Source organism: Tetrao urogallus (assembly GCF_951394365.1).
Source record: "Tetrao urogallus genome assembly, chromosome: 5".
NCBI lineage: Eukaryota > Metazoa > Chordata > Aves > Galliformes > Phasianidae > Tetrao > Tetrao urogallus.
The window spans coordinates 49620834-49639068 of NC_136818.1; the positions used below are offsets into that span (position 1 = coordinate 49620834).

Genomic DNA, 18235 nt, shown 5'->3' on the forward strand with positions numbered 1-18235 from the left:
AGAGGAAGGAGGTCTACCATCTGCAGATAGGGAACCTTCCTTTCCTTTCATCTTTTCGCTACCAAAAGTGCACATCCTTGTTGTAGCTGCAGTGCTATTCTATTCTTTGCCTGATGCAGACTCTCTTAGGAGCAGCAGCAGTTTGTCTTTAAGTGCTAAAGTCAGCATGCAGGCTGTGACTGCAAGAATCAATCCCTATAGCATGGATTCTCACTGGAGTCAGACAGCTAACAATGTGTGGTTCAGGGAGTGCTCCAGGGAGCCCAAATGTGTGCAGGGCCAATTACTTAATCACCAAAGGTATACTTTGTATGGGAAATGGAAGGGATGGGTGGTTTCAGCAATTGTTTCATTTGTTCCCTCATAGGTTGGTATATATAGATTAATTAACTAACTAAAAAAATTAATAACCTCCATGGAGTAAAAAAAGAGGCAACCATAATATCTTAAATATCAAAAGATGAATTCAGCAAACATCAGACTTTGACAGTGTTTCTGTGTAAACAAAGTGTCAAGCGTGGTAGTGTAAGAGTGTTTATGCTCTCTGGGTTTAAACAGTAAGTAAAAAAAAACAACTGTAGGCATTTTCATACAATGCTGAAGTGTTAATTATGTTTTTCAGTACTCTGAGTTTGGTCAGTTTGGGGTATCAGACTTCTTGTGCTGAAAAGAATCAAGCAGGAAAGTTCAAACATTTTTTTCCTCTAAATCCAGAGGGAGGTGAAAATTCTGTAGTTTCTAAAAAGTAATATATGATAAATATATTACACAATGACACATACTTTGGGACATGATAATAAATATTCTCTCTTTAAACGCAAGCCTGGAAAACTAGACTTTATAAGATGATAATGTTGTTCTTTGTCAAAGTATCACTACCAGTTAGGTGTATTTAACTACTGTACAATATTTTGTTAAAGCAGATAAGCCATAAATAACTTGAGCAATTTGTGTATATTCACCAAAGTTAAACTGATAAGCCAAGGAAGTTACAGTATATTTAAATCTCTTTACAGTCACTAAACACAGTGTTCAACAGGAATCTTTATGTAAAAGTGCATTATTTTAATATAATACACATAAAAGAACACTCTGGTTCTCTGCCTTTGGTTTCCCTTAAGGCAATTAGCTAAAATCTTTTGTTTAAAAAGGAGACAGGGTGGTAACATGTTTGTTTACAACATACAGTCCAAGAAAAATTCTTCATCTGCCTGTCAAGACTTTCCGCAAGTGAAGATAGTGGGGAGCTGACAGGCAGCTCTCCAATCTGCCATCCCATGTAGCGTTCCCAGATTCTGAATGTTAATCCAGCAGCACTGCCTGGTTAAGCATTAAAAGCACAGACCAAACAACTGCCGACCAGTTCAGACCTCAGCAGATTCCTTCAAGGGCACTGGAGAAGGGTTCAGTGTTGTAAATTCCAGTTTGCAGAATAAATGAAAGAACAAATGCTGGAGAGGAGGGAATGTGACTGGGATTTTTCCACAATCTACTTTGTTGCGCTTGAATTCTGTTGGTGATTTAGTGTTGCCTTTGTCGCCTAGAAAGAAGACATCCCATGTGTTTGTTCAGATCTCAAATATTTTGCAAATGATGATATTGTTTGAATTCTGCTTGTTAGTACAGTGCTTTAGCAATGATGTGATATTATGTGTCAAATAATGCTTTAATAGTGTAGTAAGCGAAAAGGAATTGCAATCTCCTTAAATTCACTGTATGTGAAATGGGATTACCAACGCTGAAAAGATTTATTCTTCGTTTACAGTGAGCTTTCTCATATGACAGCTCAGTGCTATAGTAGCACTATGCAAATGTCTGCGTAGTGTAAATGAGTGGGCAGTTAGATGGACTGTCCTTTATATAAACAGTACGCTGGTGCATTTCAGTTGTTACTTTAAATCAAGCAAGGAGAAATTGAAGAGCTACAGAAAAGACAGTAAAAATGTTTAAACATTTCTGGCAAAAATTTTGCAGAGAGTGACAGTGCCTCTATAAAGTTGTTTTTGCTAAAAAGGAGATCATCAATCCCAATGATTTTATTACGTGCATGCATTGTAACGTCTAGTAACGAAAGCTCTACTGGGTGCCTTGTTTACTCAGGCCCCCAGCAGAAGGCTATAACAGGACAGTGACAGTGGAGCAATTACTCAATTAGCATGCACACTATAAAATCTACCAGTATGCAGCATTCTGCTTTTGTTTCATAAATGGGTAAAAGAAGGTGAGTGAAACTCTACACCATTCTGATTCATTGCAGTAATGCCCTAATAAATAACTGGAGATCTCACTGATCTTTCTGCAGCTATGCACAACTATGTTTAAGGCTTTTATGGATCTGTCAGTCCCTTACTATGGTTTACCAACACTAGCGGTGAAAAGATACTGTGTAACTTATGTACTAAATTGATTCTAATGCTGAGCCATGGTACCTCATACCTGCACAGACTGTACTGGAAGCACTGGTGGTGACTATTCCATAACGTCACTAAAAGTCAAGCTGCACATGGGCCTGTCATCCTTATTTTGTGGGCTGTCAGGCAGGACTTGCAGGGGTGGTGAAATGAAGCCCCGGTACTGCTTACTTGACTTGGTCAGCTTTTTGAGCTCACTGGTAAAGGAAATGCCTTTTCTTTTGTCATCTCGTGCTGCCTGTAAAACAGAACAGATCACAGAAATGGTTTAACAGATTGTTTAGCTGTAGAATACAGAATTTAATATGAAAACATCCAACATTTTTCTAAACATGTGTCCCCTTTAAAACTTAGTGAAGCTATGCTTTCAAAATAACTGCATTCTTATGGTTGTTCAGACTAGACTGGCTGAAAAGTACATATTTTCAAAGATTATGTATAGCATATTTGGGATAAACTTTTATAAAATTGATGTTTTTGACACAGTTACTTTAAGGCGGCAACAGCCATGGATTGTTGGCATCTGCTGGAAAGGAGAATGCTGTTCCTTCTCCCAGCAGAACAGTACTTCAGTCCTTCCATTTTCCCAAGCCTGCGGCAAAGCAACAGAAATATTTAACTGGACAGGAATAAAGGAGACTTTTTATTCCAGTAGTGTTCAAGTGCTGTTCCTTGGAACAGCCCCGTCTGTCTTAGTGCTATGGGGAGCAGGGCATGTGCAGCCAGATTTCAGAAATGAGAAAGCTGTAGCAAAAGGTAAAGGCTGTCAGGGGACTTGCAAGCTGTGAGAATCACGTGTGCAGAATGTAACTGATGTCATTTTGCAAAGGATGGGGGAGTTGAGAACAGGAGTCACTTTTTGCTGTAGTCTCTTCACCTGGACCTACAGGAGCTGGCAGCTTGGCCCTGAAAGCGTAGCTCTGCTTTATTAAAAAAACATACTATATTCAGGCTAAAAAAAAGAAGTTTGCATTTTTAAATGCAGCTTCTCTTACCTTGGCTTTTTTGCAGCCAGATGTGTTGTAGCAGTGCAGTTAGTTTGAAAAAACAAGCAACACAAAACCCCCTTCAAACCTACAGACTACAGAGCTGACAGGGTCTGGAAACAAGGTGTCAAGAAACAAAATCATTCAAAGTCTCACTCGACCATTCAGTATGTTTCCAGTCAGCTCATCATGCACCATCTACAAAACTGACAGCAAAGTGTTCCCTCCTTTACCTGAACCTGTTCTTTGAGTTTAAGAATAAATTTTCCTGCTCCCTTCCACTTGCTTTGGGCCTGAAACACACACTCTTGATCGGAGAGAATCCTCTGAGATGGTTTAGATGTTGAGGACTTCTTGTTTGTTGGCTCTTTTGTCACCTCTTCGAGGAGGACATAGTCGCTTGGATTTGGATTGCTCAGAATGCTGTAGGAATACTTGGCTTTGCAAAGAGTCTGTTTAAGAGCAAAAAAAGAAGGCCAAAAAGAAGGCATTACTTCAGATTCAGGTTACCAGGCAGATCCCTCAGCTGAGCACACAGCTCACCTACCCTGTGTAAAAGCAGCCTCCACCCCACACCTTACAGACCCACATGTGGAAGCATGCACGGCTCACCTGCTGTATGACATCCTGCGCGGTGCTGAAGCGCGGTGCCTTGATGACAGTGCGTGGCTGCTCGGGGGAGACATCGTGTACCTGAACGAAGAAACTGTCATCCTCCGAGCTGATGGCTGCATCTTCCTTTGCTTCTTGAAAGACGTTTCTCTCATTTAAATTCTGAAAAAAAAGAGGGCCAAATTCAGCTACTGCAGAGCGTAACTCAAAGCGGTGGACAGAGAAAGTTTTCATCACTTGAAAATCAGGCACTCTTGTGGTCCTATTTCATTAAACGCAACTGCTACATATAGTTTTGACAAGCCAATATTGCTTAGAACGTATACACCCGTGTTTCTAAAATCAGTGCATCTTTAATACCTTTCCATTTACAGCTCATGCTGTGCTCCACAGAACATTGCATGGCAAACCCAAACCCACAGCATTGCTTCCATCCATACTAAGTCAGATTTTCAACTATGTTTTCCGAAGGAATGCAGCTCAGCAGTGACATGTTTGTAGTTGCACGTGCTCACAAAGTGCTGCAGTCAGCTGAATGAAGTAGGCTGCTAATTGCACAAACTTCTACTTATTGTCTTGGCTCCAAATATTAGAAACAAAGAAAAACAAAATACTAACTTGTGTAATATAAAACACTGCCATCCATGCCCATTGTTTAAACTAAGGAAATCACTGCACCTTCCTACTTTAAATTCAAAGACATGAAGTATCTCATTATTTTAGGCTACCATTGAAAATTTCATCATCCTTCAAGGTTTTTGAAGTTCTTTAGAAGTAAAATCCTTTCTAGTTTTCAGAACAACAACAGAAAAAGCTGCTGATACATAAATTGATTGGTAATTGTAGCCTGGAGTTCTGTTACCTACCATCCTTTGGTATTAACTGTCTTTCTTTATATTCATTTCCTATCATGTCAAAATCTCAACGTACATTAAATTAGAACCATAATCAGTGAAAACAGTAGAGGAGTTCTGAGTCACAGAGCTGCTATTAGCGCTGCATAGGTGCACATACTGACAGGTGCATGAAGTCTCATTGTGCTTGTGCAGAGCTCTGCTTCATTTTCAGTGACACTGCTTGCCAAGTAGTGAAACAAATACTGCATCCTTTTGTTTCCTGCTCCTAGGCTATTTTTGGTTACCTTTGTAAATAACAGTTTATCTAAAACAGACTTACTTCCTCTCGGGTTTTAAAGATGATTCTTCCAACATATCCTTCTTCTGGGAACCAACTGTTCAAGAGCTGCACAAGCCCTTCTTCAGGACCGATTACTCTCTGGAATGGTGGTTTTCTGCATTCACTCTTTTCTTTAGATAAAAAACTTTTCTCTTCCATCAGAAAATAGTCTGAAGCACAGGACTCGGTGCCTTTTGTGGTCTCCAAGATCTGAGACACACCACAATAAACACACAGCAGTTAGAGTGCTAAATATAAACACTGCATAATTAGTAGCTATAAATGAGTATGAATGAAGAAACTTTAAGAATCAGTAACTATTCTGATAGTGTGGGCATGATTTCCAATTTATTCTTCCTTATGCAGTTATTTCATGCCAGGGTAATGCACTGTTCTCTTAGGCCTGCCAGGTAGCTCAGCTATTCCAGGCAAGGCCATCCTGTTTTGGCTTATCTCTGTCCTGTTGGGCAGGCCAGACAACAAATGCAGCATCCCAGGACAGCAGGGTCCTTTCCCACTGCTGGGATAACAGCCCTGCTTACTGCTTTTTCTCCTCACAAACATAGCCTTTTTACTCTCTATTCCTGTGCTGCTCAGATCCAAGGAGTTGTGCAGCGAAGTTTGTCTTGTTCTAAAGACAGCCCTCTGGCTGTCAGTCACACAGACTGTTCTTCTCAGATGCCCAAATATTACAGTACTAATAGGGAGTATGTTCTAAGTTTAAAAACCCTTTCCAAGAAGAGAAGAAGCCAAGATTTGGAGAAAAAAAAATAATAATAATCACAGGTATTTCTGTCTTTCCAATGCAATTAATTCCACAACAATATATTTGTAAAGCAACTCCTTGCTGTATTGCTTCTGCATGCAAAAAATTAATGGAGACAAACGCCTGGAATGAAGTCAGTGTGGGTTGATGCAGCAGAGTCTACAGAGCAGCGGGCACTCACCTGATGGAGAAGCTGTGCAGCCGTGGTCCCTCCACTGATGTTAAAAACAGTGAAGGGCTCCGGGCCTGGAATTCCATGGATTGTCACTTTGTAAGGCACAGAGGCTTTCCTTTCACCTGAACTAAACAACTGTTAAGAAAATAGGTTACTGAATGCTTTAGGTTGCATTAAAACGTAGACAAGTTGTAAAGAACTCAACCAAGCAAAGCTATCCAGCTAAGGCATGGCTTTTACATTACAGAACAAAGAATTTAAAATAAATAAATAAAAAAAGCTTTATCCTCCCACAGTTCCAGTGGGATAACCCTACTTACTTCCACTGTCACCCAGAAGAATTATCCATTGGGGTACTTCTAAAAAAATGTGCAGGTTTAGGTCAAATATCTTTGAGCATCTGTTCGTAGAAGTCTCAAGACCATAGCAGACATTAAGATAAAAATACATAGCATTCACAAAAAATAATTAACTTACTATAGATGCAGGCACAGTATTTCCAGAGGGACTTTCTTCCATCCTCCGACTGTTTATGAACAAACTAGAGATTTCCAGTGCCTCATTGTGCAGGTTATGGAGCTGGACATGTCTATAGCCTAAAGAGAAAACAGCTTTTCCTAAGTACTTTACCACACTGTAGGACAAAAGTCTCACAAACTGAAAACTCAGATTTGCTGCATTTTTATCTAATATTTGCTTTATCTACAGAATTTAAAGCACTGGAAAAATACTGCATTGATACTCTTGTCTGCAAAACAGTGTAATCCAAATGCTGTGAAGTTTAAATGACAAATATAACTGTCTACCCTTACACTGCTGTAATGTTCAATCTATTCATACATGAAAAAGCTAATAAATATTAGCATATGAATGAAGCAAAGACAGTCTCACAGGGAAATGTGTATATATTTGTGGCCACATGTCCTCCTATGCTAAGACTGTCCTGTTGTATTACAGAGTCATGAAGTAAACTCAGAACTATGTCTACCATCCTGCTGAAGAGCTGTTGGCATCATGGAAACTCCCTGCCCAGGTGTCACAGAATTACTAGTGCTGCTTAGATTTTCACTCGCCTTTGTTCACCTTTATTTCATATCTCCTATGGACAGAGCTGAGGATTCACCTCTGCCCCAGTGATCATTAGTTAGAGCAGTTTCTTTGGCAGAGGCAAACAATGGAGAGAAACCATTCTAGTCTTCCTAAGGGAGCAGCAAGTCCTGAGCTGAGTCAAGCCCCTGGGGCAGCTGCCAGCTCCACGGGAGCATCAGACCAGCATCCCACTGCTGGGGTAAAGCATGCTGCCTGGTATTTGTTCCCTGTCTCCTCCCGAAGAACGCAACCAGCTGATTAAAAATATCCCTCCAGCAGGATTCAGTCCAGGAATCCAATGAACGATTTTGGCATAGGATGTTACTACAGACCATTTTACCTCTTTTCAGAGCTTTCAGTGGAATGATTCTCTGAGCCGTTATAGCTGAACTGTTATTTTCAACAACTGCAAACCGAAGAAAGACCAAATCTTCAAAATGAACCCGGAAAAGAAACTGCTCGTTCCACATTGGGTTGAGCGTGTTGCGATGAATGGGTTTGGTCCGGAAATGGCAGCTGTCCAGGGGCATCCCGAGCACATCGATTTCGATGCAGGGACTTCCTGTACTGTTGCTGGGGCACACGTTCTGCCCAGACACGATCTAAAGCCGAGGAGTACAGATGTGTGAATTAGCAGTCATTCTTTTCTGCCACAATTTTGAGCTAAACATTGTTTTCCATCACAGCCCCAAGTGTGATTTCCTAACCGGTGGATTTAATTTCAGTGCCCCCCTACTTTTTTCATTTCCAGGGCTCTAACTTCAGCACTGCCTAAACCCCACATGCCATTGCTACAATATCTTTCCTCTGAAAAAAATATACTGCATATCATGAGTGCAACCACTCGAGGCATTTGAAAGTTAATCCAGAAGGAATGTCCCAGTAACACAGTCAAAAGGGATCAGATTTTCTTCTCAGTTACTCTGCGGTGATGGCACTGACCTCTGCCTCGTTTTGATGCGCACAACAGAAGCATTAGGTTTGCATTCACCCTGACTGAGAGTCCTTTGGTTCTTATGAACCTGAGCTTTATGCAACATTTCCTGAAGGGAATACCATTTTTTGCCACCAATCCAAGAATAATACATCTGATTATATGACTTATTTGAAAATAACTTTAAATATTCAGTACGGTTTTTCATAATGACTTTTTGTGTAGCCTCTCACATGTTCACAGACCTGAAACATCCTGGCCCTATATGTAAGTACACACAGTTGTGCAGTGGCAGAAAAGATGTTTTCAAGACTGGATTTTGACAAAGGTTGTGAAGAAAACACAGAAAGCAACTAAGATTACAAAGCAGTCAATGAAATGAAGATGACCGTTTGATTCTTCTCTTTCCGATTTCTTTTAGTTAATTATCCTTCAGAAATAGATGCAATAATTAAATGTTCACACAAAAGCCTGACTAATGCTGGCTTAAGAGTGCAGTCAAACATTGCCTATTTCAGTCTATCCAGCTGCATAAAATTCTCTTTTAATGTACTTACTGTTAAAGAATATATAGCTGGTTCCTTATTATCAAGATCTCTTTCTAATGGACAAAACTGCTGGTACATTGAGCAATTCTTATCCCATAGAACAGGAGGTTTCAGAACATATCCACAGCCACCATTCGCCTCAAACATTGCTGCATTGAGTTGCAGGGGAAGATCTGTGAAAGTAAGGCAGCCAGCACTGAGACAAAGCTGTGGTACAGTGGAAAAAAGAACTGCAAGACAATGACATGCTTTAAGTATCTGGTTTTGAATTTTAGTTCTGTACAATCAATTCAGGATTGGTTTTCAGAGAAAGCCGTAGTTCATGTACCCGATTTATCCAATACTCAATTATACAAAACCATTAGTTCATTCTCTTCTTTCTTTTTCTAATGTCTTCATCCAACTGTAGGACCTGCATATGTATTCTGTGAGAAGTGTCTAGATAACTGCCATGAACTGTAGAATGAAAAAGCATCAGCTGTTTAGCTGATGATCCCTCCTTTGAAAAGGTGAGGGAATACAATACAGTAGAGAAAAAAAAAGTTTGAGCAACAATTAACTAGCAACCAGCACTTCTACTAGAAACAGTTCAGTACATTTTTATACTTGAAATTACAGAAGATAACAGACGCCTGAAGTTGTTGCTGGGCAGGCGCTTCTGTGGCATTGGAAGACAGATCTGCCTGCATCGGCATAGAAGCTCCTAAACCCAAGGATTGCTGCTCTTAAAAATTAGATTGCCACTGTCAATCAGGTCAAATGCTATTTCATAGTTTAAGGACTTAATTCATGTGTAAAATGCATAAAAATTAGAATCACAGAATCATAGAATTGCCTATTCCTGACTCATACCGTCTGTCTGGTAGTTAAGAGCCACGAGTTGCACGCCATGGAGCCAGAAGATGAGTGGATGGGGATTGGAGGAGTCGATGCGCGTGGCAGCGGGGTACGTCCGCAGGAGCTGGCAGGTGGTGTGCTGGATCAGCTTCTGGGAGTACCGCCGGCACAGCCGCTTGGCAGCGTTCTCGTTCAGGGAGGAGATGTGGTAGCACTTGGGCGTCCTTATAATAGCACTGAGAGAAGCTGGAGAGTTGTAAGGAGAGGAAGGGTCTTCCCACGTCTGCCGCATCACATCAAAAGGACCTGGAAAGCAAACAGTACCCTCAAGTCATGGCTGCAGATCCAGAGACTCCAAGAATCCAGTGTTTTCTAGTGAATCATGTGTCTGTACCACGGTTAGAAAAATGATGATCCTGGAAAATTATACCATTCAGTATAAACATCAAATTCCTTATAGAGTAAGAACGCTTCATGAGAAGAAACATAACATTTAAGTGCTGGAATGATACTGTGATTTAGTACTTAGGGTACTAAAGTCCAAAGTCATGGCTGTAGTGTTGGTATCTATAGATTTGCATCACAAACTCTCACATACTCACCCAGCTGTAGGGCCTTCTGGGATACACTGTGCCATTCTTCTCCTTCATACATTTTACATTAGGAAGAGAGGCAAGATTGAAAGCTATCTGCTTAGTCTCTGAACAAGCAGTCTACATACAGACTGCCATAAGAGTTAGGGGACAAATGCAGCAAAATACTTAAGAATTGGACACTGGAGTTCTTCATTTTTAGATCACTAGCCTCTGGGAGGGAACTAACTGTGTTTGCTCAGCCAGGCATTTGCGCTGGAAGAATAGCAAGAGTCAGAAAATGAGTGCAAGAAAGGGTACAACTTTCTGTCAACAGCACTGTACTGAAAGGCAGGGATCTAGAATCATCCCTGCTCCAGGGCCTTTTCTGTACTTTCCTCTGTATTCCTTTACATCTGCTCACATGCAAGAGTACAATTCCCAACTTCACAAATTGAAGCTCCTGTGGAGTCAAAGTATTTTCAAGGTGTAACTCAGGAGTTTGCGCCATCACATATTAGGATTTGGCTGTATTTTGACAATGAAGTCTTACTACAGACACTAAAACTCCTTTTCAGGATCCAGCATAATAGTTCTGCCTTCTATTTGAACTTAAAAATATATTAATTTGTATCTTCTAGAATATAAACTTTAAGACATTTCACTTAAAAAGTGTGTTGATTTTGAATTGCTTATAAATTAGGGTCTTTATTTTTCTGTTCTCACATTCCACTACTATGCACTCAACACTTTTTGTAACAGTGTTACTGTCATAGCTGCTGCAATAACAAAAAACCACTCCAAAGTTCAGTATCTCACACATTGTTAAGTATTTGATCTTTAACAACTTGGTCTGGTACAGCCATTTCACGTGACTGCTGAAAGATGCTAACTTTACCTTTTCCAGATGCTTTGGCAAGAGTAGCTGACTCCCCAGGGCTCAGTCTACCAGGATTGTTGCCAAAAATGGACTTCCTGCTTTTTCTTTCTTTTCCTCTGCTAGAGCCAGATGGGTTTAGAGTTGACAAGCCTGTTCCCATAAATGTAACATAAATGAGCCAAAAAACATGACCAAGAGGGCATGACATTTTCCATCATATTTCACATAATTTTTGAGCCACGAATACTCCTGTAATATAGTACACAGGGCAAGCTGTGTGTTTTTCTCCATCATTTAATTTTAACATCCTTAGATATATATGTACCTTTACATACTATATAAGCATATAGCATATATGTTTATATACATAATGTTTATAGAACATATATGAAGCAATACAGACGTACAGACATATCTCAGGGATACAACTTTTCCTCATTTTACTTTTTGACTTGAGGAAAGTACTGACTCTGTCCCAAATTACAAAGTGATCCTAATTAATACTAAAAAATTCTGCAATAATGATTTCAATATATTCATCCTAAAATGAATATATTGAAATTAAATTTTAAAATAATATAAATTGAATAATATAAATAATATAAATTTAAAATAATATAAATTGAAATTAAAAAAAATATATCCTTTCTACGGAAGGAAAAAAGCCATACAGTATCGAACATTATAGGATTTGTCTAGGATACGGTACCTATACAATTAAATAAATACACAATATTATTTAAAGATACAATGTAATGGAAAAGCCCTAAGTGCTGTTGTTTGAACAGTTTAACTTCAAGGTGTTTTTGGAGTTATCTTCTGTTTAGAATTTGTATTTCTGTGATGAGAAATGTGGTAGGTGTGTGAAATCCATTAGGCATTTTATGGCCAATACGTACTAGAAGTGGAGCTGGAAAGCTCTATTATAGCTACTATTCAAGTATATGCATTCAAGCAAAATAATCATTAAAATCATAATTGAAATCCCAGTGAAGTAAACAGACTGCACTCCCCTTGAGATCAGTTTCTTTCTGCTGACTTTGAGAGAGCTCATGGCAGACCATAATTAAAATCTAAATCTAAATGTATGATGGTCATTCTGACACACACACACACAAACACACAACAAGGAGCTGAGGGATGCTTAGAGATCCATGCTGTACTTGTGATATAAAATATAACAAAACAAGTACACTATTATTTGCCTAATGGTGACTCAGAAAACAACCCTCATGTTCTCCCATCAATTCACACCTGCCTAAAGACTGGCTATATACCAATGTTTCATCTATAAATATAAATCACAAAGAGAATGCATTGGTCTTGGTTCTGCTGAAGTCAAGTCCAGAGCTGTAAATTTTCAGGTCTCAATCTTTACAGCATGTCTACATGTAGTTTGTAAAATTATGCTGATAGTTTCAATGTAACTGCCTTGGGTTAGTAAAATTTAGTACGTGCATAAATGTTTTCAGTGCTGGAGACTTACTGTCTCTTTGGGCCAAAGCATACACATAAACAATAGAAGATGGTAGAAGCTGAGATCAAGGAATATGAAGTGACTAAAAAGAACAAGGAGTTATGCACTATGTGCTTCCAGAATGATTTAATCCGAGTTTTCAATGGATCAAATGGATTTGGCAAGCAAGATCCAGGTTTCAAAATCCTGTTGTGGAGACAGTCACTGAGGAAACAGACTAACCTCATAAATCACCAGAGACTGCAATGCAAAACATCAAGGTTAGCTGAACCATATGTGATGGCCACAGGGTAGACTGCAGCCGGGAGTTTTCTTTTTAGTCTTTCCCATGGGCATGCTTTGCAAGTGATAGACCTTCTCCCAGAGGCGAGCTCCATATTTCATTCCAATTTAAACTGAGCTCCAAAATACAGCATCACCTATACATAGAATCATAAATTCACAGAATAATGGAGGTTGGAAAGGACCAGAAAGTCATCTGGTCCAACTCTGTGGTCTAAGCAGGACCAGCTTACAGCCCACCATTCTACCAGAAGGACAGCACAAATCTTTCATATCTCCTCTCAACCACTGCACCATATCCTTTAGGTTAGATAATTTAGTGCCAGGCTCTCATCAGACATTAGCTTATTGCTTTACCACTTTGAGAGTTTGAATCCTGAAGGCAGCAAACTCCCATCTTTCTTATTCTAAACATGCTGGAATAATAGGTCAAACTGCAACTGTTAACTGCCTCACCATGTACTTCTTTCTGATCAGCGGCAGGTTTGCAGGCCCTGAAAATAATTAACAGTACTTCTTTTGGGTACTAATTTTTTTTTTTTTTTTTTTTTTTTTTTACATTAACCTTAATTTCTATTAAACTTACTTATACCATACTGGTAGATAGCCTGGTACAGTGGAGCTGGTAACTGAATTTTACGATGTTTTGCTTAAGTGCCTTCCTGCTCAATGCACTTGGTTGTGCTGATCCTGTTTTTATGCACTTAACTTTCCTTACTCATTGTATGAGGATCCTCAGCACCAAGCCAACAGGCCAAGTGCAAGTGACTTATAGTAGCATTCTGCTCAGTATGCTTCACTGCCTTTATCTTTGGTGACCTAAAAGAACAAACCTTCATTCTCGTAGATGATGATACAGTGATATCCAACAGACTGAAACTGAAGTTAAATAAGGACCATAAGGGTCAAATACCACTGGCACAACAAGAACAGTGGTGGGTACCTCCTTACCAGAGGTTTAAGGAATTTAATGTATTTTCTCTCTACAAGATGAATTCTGTTTCAATCAAGAAGCTGGCTGAAAGTCTGTGTTACTCAGTAGGCAAGGCTAAATGAAGAGAATGGTCCTTGTCTTGTTGTCTTGTTTTATAGTCACAATCAATGAGCGACCTTCGGAGACACAATTGTGAACACAGAATAGAAGTACATGGTGGCAGGAGAAATGAAGTATTCACATTATTATCAGCCACTGACTATTCCCTTACTATCTCCAAAAGTCTCACATTTTCTGAGTTGGGGAAGAAAATTAGTCAACAGAACTACATAATCATGGATCTACCAGTCTTGCTGTCACTAACGGACAATATGGAGATAGAACAGCAGAACAGTGACATGTACCACATCTGTGACCTCCAGATGAGCAATCAGCAGTACAGTGGTCACGATGTCTACGTGTGTTGCAGAGAAGGCAGTATTTGTCTCAAAGGAGGAAAAAATACATGAGTTTGTTGGAAAACTAACTTATATAGCTTCATATGTTCATCTGTGAATGGAACTTATTTTTCCTGATTATTCCATTCACGTGCCTTTAAAACAAGAAGAGGAAATCTCATAGGGAAAGCATTTCTTTTCTAACTGAAAAAACCTAAAACATTATAAAGATATCACAGATCACCATAACTTCTTTGAGTGTCAGAATGTTTGGAACATCTTAAATTACCTCTGCTTAATCTTAAATATCATTCTTTAAAAGAAAATATTTTATTTGAAAGGTTGGAGATTTCTGTAATGAGTATCAAATTTGAATTTTTAGGAGTTATTATTGTTACAAGTAACACCTACAATTCTTGCACTTATAAAAGATAATAATGGAATGCCTCTCCATTTTTCAGCATGTTTATCTTGCCTATTTGACACTATTTTATGTTTGGCTAGCTTCTCTAATCTGATTATAGTTCTATTTGTATAAGGTCATGATTTGGCAGAATTGCTAACTTTTCCACACAGAACCATTCCACTAAAAAGTAGATATTTCATTCAAAACATTAAACATATCAGTAAACAATAAAATCTTGATTTAAAAGAATTTATGTACAAAAAAGTATGAGCCAAAATATACCAAACTTCATGTTTTATAGAATCTATGATTCAACAAACCAGTAACTATCAGTGATCTACTCTCCAGTTCCTGTCTTTTCTCTTGCTATACAAATAAAACCTTATTTTCTTAACCCTTTCCAGTAAGGAATGTGTGAGTGAATGCACATTCAGCTATCCTCACCCACCCCATGAAAGGGCCATTTTGTTTTTCTTCTTCCTGAATTACCAGCCCAGATGCTGGAAAAAGTAAGTGATTTCAGAAGCTTTGAGCTTTCAGCATTACCCCCACAAATGGCTCCCCTCCTCTGCACTTAGGAAAGAAATGAAAATGGAGGCTGTAGGTAAAAATGAAACACAGTAAAATGGGATCACTTTAAGAAATGTGACAAGGTCTTCCTGGAAAGTTTCAGAAATATTTTCCTTCCGAGTTTTGTGTTTTTTTAACATGGAAATTCAGAGTTGTTATGACAAAGCTTTGTTTCACCCCTCCTGAAATAAAGAAGCAGTTGCCTAAGTTGTGAAGACCGGGAGATTTCAATTTTGTAAGCAATATGCTTTTCCATGATGGATTTATGTATAAAACTTTGATTAAATAGACTAACAAATCATCAAGAAAAAGGTCCTCAGCTTCTTAAATGTGAAGATGCTTGTACTGACCAATTCAAAACATCAACACAGTATCTCAAAGAAACAGAAAGTTTAAGGTAATAAAACAGAAGTCTACGTACCTGGGAACTTCACAGCTTGACAGTAAATGACAAGATCTGATAGCTCTGGGGCTATCTGTCGGCTTTCCTTCTTGTTTTGTGGAAGATAGAATTCTTCTCCCAGTTCCATGTCGTAAACCTAAGTGACAATTCCAATAACATAAATAACAAAATTACTGAATATGAAAGTACTCTAGCATATCTTACTTATGTCCTTAAAATAATTAATCTCATTCTTTCAATGTGGGTTGCTGTCTTTGCCTAACAGATCTCTGGCTTATGCGCCAATATCTGTCACTGAAAGAGGGAGAGTGTGCAAAGACATCCGTTAGAGTCGGTTCTACAAATTTTTACAAAAACACTTGTGTTCAGGAGAAACTACACAGCAGTGCAGTGCTTTTGGTGTCTGATGACTTAATGAAAACAAATGTAGTTATTTGACATCACAAAACAATAAATTAAGTTATTTCGATAAACAAAGATGTTGAAGACTGAGATGAAATTGCCTATTGGTATTGGGCACTCCAGTAACCCTCCAGATTTAGCTGTGATTACACCTTTCACAGACAGCACCAACAGTTATAACTTTCAGCCAACCTGCGCATCCAATAACCTCTAAAGACTTTACTTGACCAGCATACAGAATATTCTATTTAATTCATACATCTTCTCTGGTGTGTTTCCACGCTTTCTATTTGTTTTCATTAAATACATTTACCATCTGATGTCTCAGTTACCTAAGCAGTGCAAATCCTTTTGAAGCTGGTTATGTGTCAAAGTGTGGCTGAGAAGAAAGGGGAAAAAGCAGAACTACCTTTCCTTTATTACTGTAAGTAGCACAATCAGCCTTCTTTATTCTTTTGGCAGTCTCTTCATTATATTCAAACTGCAGCTTATCACTTGATAATTTATTCTCAGGTCGGTCGTCAAGAATGTTATCTAAAAATCAATGGGATTTTAATAAACATAGAGCCAAAAAAATTTCAACTGGAAATTTAATGTGAACTAGCAGTGGTTGTGGATAATGCCGTGAATTTTATCTGAATAACCAGATGCCAGAATGATGCATTTACCGGTCAAAGCATTCTCTTTTATTTTAGTAGTAGCTTTCTACTTGAAAATTTTAATGCTGAGCTTTGGTTAATATATTGCACTTCTTTAAAGCCCATCCTTTTGTGCTCAGAAAATGCTCAAAACAAAATCATTTCATGGATTTATATTAATTCTTCAAGCTTGCCATGTGACAACAAGGAATACCCCTGAATAAGAAAGAATTGCTCATGTCCAAACACAATTAGCCACACCAAACATGTATCTTTGTACAGAGAGTTTTGCCTTTTCTCTCCTTGCATTCACTGTACACAAATATTTTTTACAGCGATAAAATTCCTCTTCAAAGCTGTGTGTTTCTCAGAGAATATTACACTTTCTAATTGGTCTTTCTGGATCAAAATATTGAAACTGTCACAAAAGGAATGGTTTTATTTATTCCTGATACCCCTGATGCTTTGACCATACTCTTTCTTTGCATAACCAGTGTCGCACATGCAGTCCTCTAACATTTCCTGACCAGTTAACAATGCCATATAAAAGAATCTGATTGTAGTTTTACTACGAGGTAAAAACCATATATTTACATGGTTGTTTTTAACAGGCTGGTGATGCAGTGCTGATTTCATGCAGTTAAAATGCTCAACCAAACGGCCTTTACCTTCCTGGCTGTTAGGAGCAGGAGAAGCATTAAGGACATCTGCTACAGGGAAACGGAGTCAGAAGGGGAATAAGAGTAAAGGAAATTAAGATTTACAGCCAGAGAAATGAAAATTAAGTGTCAGTTGTAAAACTATTAGCCTGACACAAACCTAATGTATCAGTGAGGGAAAATCAAAACAAAAATTTCTAGAAGGTTTATGGACTGTTACCTAGATTAGTTTTGCCAAAATAACCGCATACGTAAAAATCCCAAAGAATAATAGTCGTAATAAGGCAATAAACATGTCTCAGTATTCATATATTGTGAGCTGTGACTAACTCTCGTTACCTTCAGATTTCTCAAATCTTCTCTTAACTAACACTGCTAACCCATCACTTACTGCAGTCAGCTAACAATATTTTCCTGACAAACTTGCTAACAGCAATCTCAGTTTTTCACAGCAATTTTATCTATGCTTTCCCCACCCTGCTCCATACAAGGACAATACTGATGATAGCCAGCTAGACCAACTTTCTAGCCAAACACAACTGAAGGCAGCACCAGAACTAGCCTCATAGCCTCTGGAGAAGATAAGGCTCCTCAGAGACCTGATAGTGGTCTTTCAGTGTCTAAAGGGGGACTGTAAGAAAGGACAGACTCTTTATCAGGATCTGTTGTGATAGGACAAGGGGAAGTGCTTTCAAAATAAAGGAGGGGAGATTTAGATTGGACATAAGGAAGAAGTTCTCTGCAATAAGGATGGTGAGGCACAGGAACAGATTGCCCGAGAGGTGGTAGATGTCCCATCCTTGGGGACACTCAAGATCAGCCTGGACAGGGCTCTGAGCACCTGATCAAGCTGTGGATGTCCCTGTTCATTCTACAGGAGTTGGACCAGATGGCCTTTAAAGGGTCCCTTCCAACTCAAACAATTCTATGATTCTATAATTCATAAATGTTCTATTAGCATGAACAATACTGCTGCCCTGCAAGCAGTAACACTCAGATCCAGCATTTATTTATTTATTTATTTATTTTACCTTTTAAAAA

General features: G+C 38.8%; 1 protein-coding gene across 1 annotated transcript in view; it reads right to left on the reverse strand.

The window, feature by feature from the left end:
- Positions 1-2469: 2469 nt before the first annotated feature.
- Positions 2470-18235, reverse strand: part of PLCE1 (phospholipase C epsilon 1) — a gene marked incomplete at both ends in the record, with an annotated part of 120794 nt that continues 105028 nt past the window's right edge. The window contains 12 exons of the mRNA XM_079535377.1: positions 2470-2649; positions 3631-3849; positions 4010-4171; positions 5186-5395; positions 6133-6261; positions 6604-6722; positions 7556-7817; positions 8707-8870; positions 9550-9840; positions 11005-11136; positions 15514-15631; positions 16307-16431. Of these exons, the coding sequence (XP_079391503.1) occupies positions 2470-2649; positions 3631-3849; positions 4010-4171; positions 5186-5395; positions 6133-6261; positions 6604-6722; positions 7556-7817; positions 8707-8870; positions 9550-9840; positions 11005-11136; positions 15514-15631; positions 16307-16431 (2111 nt within the window). The remainder of the gene's footprint in view (positions 2650-3630; positions 3850-4009; positions 4172-5185; positions 5396-6132; positions 6262-6603; positions 6723-7555; positions 7818-8706; positions 8871-9549; positions 9841-11004; positions 11137-15513; positions 15632-16306; positions 16432-18235) is intronic.